Consider the following 9,775-nt stretch of genomic DNA (forward strand, 5'->3'; position numbering starts at 1 on the left):
ATTTATGATCCGGTCGTTCTTGAAAATTGTCATCCGAGTTGATAAATTATGCAAAAAATGTCGCCGGGGGAAAGTTGACTGCTGCTCAAAGCCTCTGAAGGGGTTGATTGGTTGCCGGTGTGCGTACACACACACACACGAGGCACATACTGTACTTTACACACACACACACACACCGTTCCGTGCGACGTACACCAGCTGGCAGGACGGTGAACCACACCTCGGGTGCGACAAATCCCCCCCGCCCCCTTCCCCCTGTCGGGAGCCAATAAGCTCCTGCGGTGCGTGTTCCTGCTCTCCCATCATGATGATTCTTAATGATGGGAGTCGGTCTGAATTAATGATTCCCAGCTGAGGGCTCCCAACATGGCTCCGTGTTCAAGGGCAAATGGGGGAAATCGCCTTTTTTAAAAAAAAAAAAAATTCTACAAACTTTCTATATTTTATTGGGTTTTAATCGTATGTCGCAATATAAAAACATTTTTTACGACGTACATTGGGGCGTGGAAAGTGTTCTTGTTTTTGTTTGTTTTTTTACACGCGCTCGGGGCCCCAATTGGAACATTTTAAAACGACGGTTTAACGCTGCGAAACTTCTTGCTTGTTTACGTCTTCCAGGACACCCCAGCATGGAATTTGCCCGTGAGGCTGTTTATTATCTATATGGGCCACTATCTATTTTGGTTTTGGCCCAAAAAAAACGAGCTTCTTCTCCATTTTTCTTTAAAAACATTTTTTTACAGTGATGTCACCGAGAGATTTTCAGCTTTAAAGCATTTTTTTCGTCCAGACGGCCGCATACGCTCTCTCTCCTCATTGGAAACAATTTAATAAAACACTCTGAGGCTAATTTATAATGTGTGATTTAATAAATGTAATTGAATTAAAGATGCACGCCCATCCCACCCCCCCCCCCCCCACACACACACACACACACACACACACACTTACTTGCTGACATCACCTGTTGAGTGGTTGAGAGACTTTAGGGCTTGAAATGGTGTCAATATGACTAATTTGAATGAGATGAGGTCATTTAAAATAATCTATTTACTTCAATAATAGCTTCAATGACAAAATTAAATATTTGATGAACAACATAAACAAATATCCTCTCATTTCATGCGTTTCTATGTTCCATCTTTAATCCTTTTAATGTATATAATAACGAGCCGTCCTCTTCGTTCACCCCGTGTCTAACGGCGCATTGCAATGCCTTGTGGGTAATTCCCTTGGGCAATGATCTTTTCTTTTTTTTAATATATCGTCGATATGTCGAAATGTCTTCTGTGCAAAATGGCCGTTCGTCCTCGTCTTCAACCGCAAAATCTTCCTCGGCACCGGTTTTCAGGTACTTGAGGGAAGTCGAGTGCTTGAATCCCAAAAAAGCAAAAACGTACTTTTACTTTTTAATTTTGAACAATTTGTTATATCTCCTTTCCACTCCTCCCTCACCCACGTTCCTCCCTTCCCAGGAGGAGAGTCCTTCTGGGGGAAGCCTTTCAAGGATGAGTTCAAGCCCAACCTGTCTCATACCGGCCGGGGGGTTCTCAGCATGGCCAACTCGGGTCCAAACACCAACAAGTCCCAGTTGTAAGAAATGTTGTTTTTTAACATTTTTATGCCTAAACTTTTTAACTGTTGTTTCTGTTCCAGATAGTCAGCAGAGAATTATGTTTTTTTTTATTTTACTGTCTCACTATTTCTTTTTATTTCTGTGCCGAAGCCCCACAGGCGAGTAAGAAAAAAATAAATAAAATGCAACTCCGTCAGTGGGAAATATTATTTATTGGATGCAAAAACATTTTCCACTGCTTTTTTAGATTAAGTTTTTTTTTTCTCGAAGTTTTGCAAAAGTTTTTTTTTATCTTGTAGACTGCATTATATTAATACGCGTTATCTATTGCATTTACTTATTCAGTAGTAATTTCTAGAAATTTCATGAGGAAAGTTTTTTTTTTTTTTTCTTAAAAACTATGTATACGTTAAAACTGTCTTTTTAAAATTATTTTTTACAGCTAATTTTGTCCTATTTAAAAAAAAATATATATATATATATAATATATATATATATATTTATTTTAACTCCTGCTATTAAGAGGAACTTGGTTTTATACTGACGCCTCTAAACGACCCACAAAACGAGACCTGGTAATCTGAATACTCGTCCTCTGAACCGAGGACCCGAGAGGTTTTCTAAAAGGGAGCCTGGTGCTCGGAAGCACTACCGCCTGTGTCCACAGGGGCCGCCAAAAGCAACACAAAATGAAAGTTCCTCGGCGCTCAAAGCTGTTGTTGTTGTTGTTGACGCGGTCGTCGACAACAGCTGCTTTTTGCTCGTGGTTGTTGTGTGCTAAGAACCTGTAAATGAGCTGTTTACACTTGTATCCTGTGTATTTAGTCAAACTACAGACTGCAGTTTTAAAGTTCTCGTTTCTTTACTTTTCACACATTAATTTATTGATCCTTAAGGTTGTTTCGTACTGACGTCTTTGTCTCCGTTTCCTCCTCAGCTTCATCACGTTCCGGTCGTGCATCTACCTCGACAGGAAGCACACCGTATTTGGAAGGTAAACCTTTCTTTCTCTCTCTCTTTCTTTTTTCTTTCACCCGTGTTTGTTAATCTCTTTTAACGAGACAGGTGCTGTTGAAAGGTGACAATCCTGAGGGCCATTTACACAAACGGTTGGGTCGTCGCCACATGTTCTTTTGTAGCTGCGTTTCTTTTTCTTTCTTTTTTTCCTTCCTCCTCTTTATCTTTCTCATAGATAGATAGATAGATAGATAGATAGGGTTCTGTTGTGACTTCCTGTCTGTCTCCAGGCCGAGAGCTGTGAAACATTTAGTGGATGCTGAATCTCGTCTGTCTGTCTCGCTCACACACACACACACACACACACACACACACCATGATCTTAAATGCTTGTCTTTTCTGGCTGTTGTCTAAAAACAGACATCTTTCAGCCGACTGATTCTTCGCTCCTGCTTCATCCCCCCGCGTCCATCTCTCTTTATCGTTTCCAGACTCGGGGAGTCTTTGCACATTTTAATGGGCCTGCCGGTGTCCGTCCACTTGACCCGGTCTAAGCGTAACGTTTGTGGAATCTTTCAAAGAGGAAATGTTTTTCTAATGTTTTGCCCTTTTTGTGTGCGTCTTAGTGGGGACGAACAAATCCACTACAATGTAATCTTGCGTGAAGCTAACCCTCCTTTTTATAAATCCAATATTTTAATTATATTACTTGTCCTACCAAATGTTCCGTGTGACTATAATCCATTCATTCATTTGACTTTCTCTGAAGTGAACATCTATAAAATGATAATTAGTGATTTTCATCCATATTGCACACCCATATTGTCCATTTTTAACGCAACCTGTCCATGGTAATAAATTCCGAGTGAAAGCTTTCTGTGGAAACGCCGATGCTTTTTGGTTCTCAGCGATCTGGAAACCGCTTGAACGATTTGCCAGATCCCCTTGATAAGTGAATGTGAGAAAGAGAGGCTGACGATGGGAGTTTACACAAAAACTGGGGTTGTTTTGAAGCGGATTTTATCGAGCGAACATTTCGTGGCACCCTCAGTGGCGTTGGGGACCGACATCTTTTATCGCAGCTTTTGTAATTTTGAGGTATAAGCTCCCTGAGAACAACCCTGAGACTTTTTCTTCAGGGTTTGCTCATCACAAAGCTTGTGTGCACATGCCTGGTAATCATGTGGTGATTGAGTTCTCCCTGACCTTGGGTTGGTTGGGACGCCTCCTCCTCCTCCTCCTCCTCCTCCTCCTCCTCCTCCTCCTCCTCCTCCTCCTCCTCCTCTGCATTTAAAACTTTTACAACCACCTGGATTCATGAGATCATCTGCAGGAGTAGCTGCAGCGGTTGAGGCGGTATTGCCTAATCTCTATCTGTGGACACATGTACACCCGTCTCACACACCCCCCCCCAAAGTGTGTGTGTGTGTGTCTCTGTGTGTGTGTGTGTGTGTGTGTGTGTGTGTGTGTCTCTGTTCGTGGCCCTGAGAAGAACCCCCTTGCTAGCTGGTGGGTGCACAGTGTGTGTGTGTCTTATCAGCTGGATAAAGACCAGTTAAAAGAGCAACTTCTCTAAAGTGCTGCACAGCGGGGCGGGGGGGTCGCTAATGGCTCCGCCTCCTTGACCCTTGACCTTTTTGACAGACTCGATGTCTTCAGCGGTTGTTCCCTCTGCTGTGTTTACGCCACGAGGCCAGCGGGCTGATAACAAAGACCACAAACATTTTAGCTTTTTGCAGCAACTCGTGTTCACTGTCGCCCGAGCGATATAATGAGGTCTTTACATGCAATGTGTCATTTTAAATGGTAAAAATGTGCCGAATTGACCACTTTTGTCTCTCTGCTGGTTACATTTATATTCTATATTTTGTTATGAGGGATATGCTGCTGCCTTTTTTTTTAATTTTCTTTGTAGAAAGTCATCTGGGACCTAAATGTGGTGCTCAGGACTTCTCCTCCTCTTTCTTTTTTGCAGGATTGTCGGTGGCTTCGAGGCCCTCACAGCCATGGAGAACGTGGAGAGTGATCCCAAATCGGACAAACCGAAGGTAGAAATGACATCTCTTCACAGGGGGTCTCATTTTGCAAAGCGTTGCGTCATTATTCTACATTTTTAAATAAGCTGTAAAAAAAACTATTTATGCAATTCCAATATTTTTCAGAAGAACTCCAACAAAAAGTCAACTTTCCCTAAATAAAAATGCTTCTATGGTATTTTTTACCGTATTGAATACGTCTTCCAGTGGGTTGTGCATCTCTGGCCAGTCTCATGATTTGCATGCCCACACGGTCTCCAGCACTTTTCAACCCTCTCCTGTAAAAAAAAAAAAAAAACCGAGACACTTCCATCCAAATTCTCTCCATGTATGCGCGTTGGTGCGCTTCCATAGAAAGTCACGATGGCGGAACCGTCCCTCCTTTTTTGAAATCTCCCAACTCGCCTTCGTTTTCCCATTTTATTATTTTAAAACATATTCAGTGTAATGAGATTTCATACAGTCTGGAGATAATACCCCCCTGTTGAACTCTGATGAGTTATGCTCCACCTTTCAGCTCTAGGTCATCCGTATCTAATGGGTCAACCCGCACAAGATGGTAGATATTTATAAAGGTTTTGCTTTTTCCAGAGCATTTTGGAGTGTACTAATTGTCCCGTATCCCTTTTTATTAATGTTGTTATTCCTTTGGCTATAAAGTTGCATTGCTATGTGTGATATTCACATTTGTAAAGCCTGAAAAAAATGACTGTATTCAACCTTTTTTTAATTTCTAGATTATTCTTTTCAAGCGATGTGTGTTTTCAGAAGACCGGTTCTCTTTTTTTTTTATCGCAGATAGTTTAATGGTAATGTCGGCATGACGACGATGGATTTAACAGGTGGTTTCTCTCCGTTTGACAGTCGGAGATCAAGATCATAACGGCGACTGTGTTCGTGGACCCGTACGAAGAAGCCGACGCTCAGGTGTGTATCGCTCCGTCCGTGGGCACACGTGTTCGATTCCGACTTTTAAGAGACGACCTTCTCACGACGACGTGTTCTGCACAGTGAAGGTCAAACATCCGAGAACAGTAATAATAACAATAAGGAAAATACATTTCAGCCGCAGGTAAAATACAGTCGGAGCAAAGGGAAACGAATATCCTCCACTTTATGTCCAATGTTTCCTTTATAGATGTAGTGATTTAAGGAATTTATTACAGTCCTTCCAGATTGTTTTATTTGTGCAGCAGGACAATAAGGGGTCCCTCTGGAACAAGGGTCCTTTAGACAAGGGTTCCTCTGGAACAAGGGGTCCTTTAGACAAGGGTCCCTCTGGAGCAAGGGGTTCCTCTGGAGTAAAGGGTCCTTTAGACAAGGGTTCCTCTGGAACAAGGGGTCCTTTAGACAAGGGTCCCTCTGGAGCAAGGGGTTCCTCTGGAGTAAAGGGTCCTTTAGACAAGGGTCCCTCTGGAGCAAGGGGTTCCTCTGGAGTAAAGGGTCCTTTAGACAAGGGTCCCTCTGGAGTAAAGGGTCCTTTAGACAAGGGTCCCTCTGGAGTAAAGGGTCCTTTAGACAAGGGTTCCTCTGGAACAAGGGGTTCTTTAGACAAGGGTTCCCTCTGGAGCAAGGGGTTCCTCTGGAGCAAAGGGTCCTTTAGACAAGGGTTCCTCTGGAGCAAGGGGTTCTTCTGGAGTAAAGGGTCCTTTTAGACAAGGGTCCCTCTGGAACAAGGGGTCCCTCTGGAGCGAGGGGTCCCTCTGGAGTAAAGGGGTCCCTCTGGAGTAAAGGGGTCCCTCTGGAGTAAAGGGGTCCCTCTGGAGTAAAGGGGTCCCTCTGGAGCAAGGGGGTCCCTCTGGAGCAAGGGGGTCCCTCTGGAGCAAGGGTTCCCTCTGGAGCAAGGGGTTCCTCTGGAGTAAAGGGTCCTTTAGACAAGGGTTCCTCTGGAGTAAGGGGTTCCTCTGGAGTAAGGGGTCCCTCTGGAGTAAAGGGTCCTTTTAGACAAGGGTTCCCTCTGGAGCAAGGGGTTCCTCTGGAGTAAAGGGTCCTTTAGACAAGGGTTCCTCTGGAGTAAGGGGTTCCTCTGGAGTAAAGGGTCCCTCTGGAGTAAGGGGTCCCTCTGGAGTAAAGGGTCCTTTTAGACAAGGGTTCCCTCTGGAGCAAGGGGTTCCTCTGGAGTAAAGGGTCCTTTAGACAAGGGTTCCTCTGGAGTAAGGGGTTCCTCTGGAGTAAAGGGTCCCTCTGGAGTAAAGGGTCCCTCTGGAGCAAGGGGGTCCCTCTGAGCCTGCCTGTTTCGTCGTTCGGGACTTATGCGACTCGTGTTTTCCAGATTGCGGCGGAGCGAGAAAAGGATGTGCAGAAGGAGGAGAAGGAGAAGCAGCAGTTCAGCATCGCCCAGCAGAAGGCGAAGGAGGAGCAGGTGCCGAAAACCTTCAAAGCGGGCGTGGGGAAATACATCAACCCTGCCACGAAGTAAACACACACACACACACACACACACACACACACACACACACACACAATATTTACAAAGTCAACCTGGCCTCCATGTAAGCGTAATGAATGGATGATAAAAACAGGATTATATAGCGACGCAGAAACATAATGTGCAACGTTTCCAATTATGTAGAAGATTACCCAGCTTCCCCCAGAGGGATAATTTAGGTTTATTATCCTCGACTGTTATCACTGAGATCAGGGATGTTGTGTTCTTGTTTTTATGCGTTATTGCAACATCTTTCTTTTTTTCTTTTTTTTTAAAGTTTTTGTCTTAACAACAATTGTTGTGGGCACTTTTACTTTAGTTTACTGTTAATAATAATAATCTGAGAAATATGTTAAACGGATAGAAACGCCTTGTCTCTTTGCCCCATTAAATCCCTCAACTGGTTTTATTTATTTATTTATTTAGATAAAAAGATAAATAAAGACGCTTCATCTAAGACACTTTCCACAAACCTTGAAACACAAAACTTGCTGAAGTGGGCTTGATTATGTTCTTGATTTCCTCTTTTATGGCGTTTTATCGCTCATCTTCTCCTGTTATCATGTTCACATATTTTAGGTTTATGCAGAGCTCGTCAGTATTAATGCTCCAGGATAACAGACTGTTATTCAGGAGCATTAATACTAGTTAAATGTGAAAGTGGCAAAGGTCACTAATATGTATTATAGTGACAATCTTTAAGATTTCAGCCCCTGTTGATTTTTGTGTTTGTCAGTCTGGGGGCTTTTTGTTGATACAAGAGCTTTGGGGGGTTTTCAGAATTGTGCGTGTAGTGAAAAAAGAAAGATTGTGTGCGTTTTGCAATTTAAGAAAAAGCATGTTCCCCTCCGGTGATGTCCCCAACAGACAGTAATTTAAATGAAAATATTCATATTTATCCCGCAGTGTAAATATGCAATAAAAGAAAATCAATAAGGGGACAAACCAAACATGCACGACAGCAGTAATATAACCAGGTTAGCGTAGACGGGTGTGAGAAGTGGCGTACAGCTTGTTTTTTATTTCCAGGATGATTCTGATCAATAGAGAAATACATGGAGGGAATGACCAACGCGATAACCAGCAGATTGATCGATAATTAATCTTGTGTTTATATCTTTATAAGGGGGGGGGGGAGGGCTGTATTCTGCTTTATACACCGGCTTAAACAACATAGTTTACAAAGAGATGTATGTGAAGTGTAAGGAAGGTTAAAAAAAAAACAATAAATACTATTATATTCCTCTATTTTATTAGAAAACGTCCCGTGGCTGAAGAGGAAAGCGGGCCGTCCACCAGCGGCGCGGCGGCGGCGGCGCCCAAGAAGTCCAAAGGCAAGAGCAGCTTCGGAGACTTCAGCTCCTGGTAGCAGCGACGCGCGTCCGGCCTTTTTTTTTTTTTTTTTACCGGTCTGTGTTTTTATTTCATTCCTACGCGTGTCCATCGTCTCTTTGTAGTGTTGTGAAACCATTAAAGTTACTTTTTACCCCCCAAAAAAACTAAAGAAAATGTCGTCGTATTCTTTCATTTACGTCTTGGTTAAAGAGTTAAAGGTGCCGGCGCTTGTTAAGCGGAAACTCAGGTTAGTTAATCTCATCGCCGTCATCCAAGACGAGGTCTAATCAATATCTGGGGCTAAAACCATCCGATCGATGTCTTTTTCTTTCTTGTTTTTGTTTGCCCTGGACAGTTTAATCGATGCTCGGTCTAATCGGTGAGCGTAATTAACTGCCGCCGCGCTGTGTTCGTTTCCTGGTGGAGAATTGACGTCATGCAGACGTTTCTGCTCCCCAACTGGTTGTAATGGATTTGCTTTGACAGGTTTCCAGAATCAATTTACACACACACACACACACACAAAAATACGTAATAAAATGACTCTGGAGCTTTTGTTATATCCACACCGGTCTGATTTTATTTTAGGATTCACTCTGATTTTTCACTTAAACTGTTTTAGATTTGAGCTTTTTCATTTTTACCTAATTGTGCTTCCACAAAACCCTCTTTTTGTAAGTAAAAAAACTAATAAAATAAAAATGTTTTCACTCTCCTTCGACATCACTGAGCTGAACAAAATGTGAGAAAATTACCTGAAAATTCTTTAGTTTTTAAAGACCAACAAAGAAATAATGCATTGGATTGTTGTTCAGCTTTCTTCCATTTATAGATGTATTGAAGTGACATTTAATCTCCTCCGTTTTGCTTCCTGATGGTAGTTTTTAACAATATCGAGCAATATATGTTCTTATTCAGCTAAACTGAAGCCCTGATTTTATATTATTACTTATGAAAGTGAATGGTGAACATCTGGGATTGGACCTCTCAATCAAGGCAACACATACAGGGTTTTTACTTCTTGTGTGCTTTAAAAACAATAAAATAAAATACGTGTTCATGTTTTACAAGCAACTACAACAGCAGATGTTTTTAATTTGGTTCAGTTGTCTGTTTTTGTGTGTGTGTGTGTGTGTGTGTGTGTGTGTGTGTGTGTGTCTCTCTTTCTCTTTTTCCTTCTCCTCCTCCTCCGTGTGGCAGTGTGATGTGAAGCTTTGGAAATAAACAGAAATTAATTCCAGCCGGCTGTAAGTTAATAATTTAATGAATATTTGAGGTCTGTGGTTCTTATAGGCATTAGATGGGAGGGACAAGTAAACAGTAACTTTAGACAGGAAGTTGCTCACATAATGCACTCGCATGGCTGTAGTGTACAGACAGTTGTTATATTGTAGTAGACTGCGTTTATATTAAGTGTTTCATTTACATTTTTAATTTTGATAA

The 9,775-nt window shown here is 42.2% G+C and overlaps 1 protein-coding gene across 1 annotated transcript in view; it reads left to right on the top strand.

Moving 5' to 3' along the window:
* Positions 1–9,047, top strand: part of ppil2 (peptidylprolyl isomerase (cyclophilin)-like 2) — a 23,564-nt gene extending 14,517 nt beyond the window's left edge. Inside the window, exons 15-20 of the mRNA XM_034542033.1 lie at positions 1,476–1,593; positions 2,514–2,570; positions 4,509–4,581; positions 5,434–5,496; positions 6,842–6,984; positions 8,255–9,047. Of these exons, the coding sequence (XP_034397924.1) occupies positions 1,476–1,593; positions 2,514–2,570; positions 4,509–4,581; positions 5,434–5,496; positions 6,842–6,984; positions 8,255–8,366 (566 nt within the window). The 3' untranslated portion in view covers positions 8,367–9,047. The remainder of the gene's footprint in view (positions 1–1,475; positions 1,594–2,513; positions 2,571–4,508; positions 4,582–5,433; positions 5,497–6,841; positions 6,985–8,254) is intronic.
* The last annotated feature ends 728 nt before the right edge of the window (positions 9,048–9,775 follow it).

This window comes from Cyclopterus lumpus, chromosome 9 (assembly GCF_009769545.1).
Source record: "Cyclopterus lumpus isolate fCycLum1 chromosome 9, fCycLum1.pri, whole genome shotgun sequence".
NCBI classification, from domain to species: domain Eukaryota; kingdom Metazoa; phylum Chordata; class Actinopteri; order Perciformes; family Cyclopteridae; genus Cyclopterus; species Cyclopterus lumpus.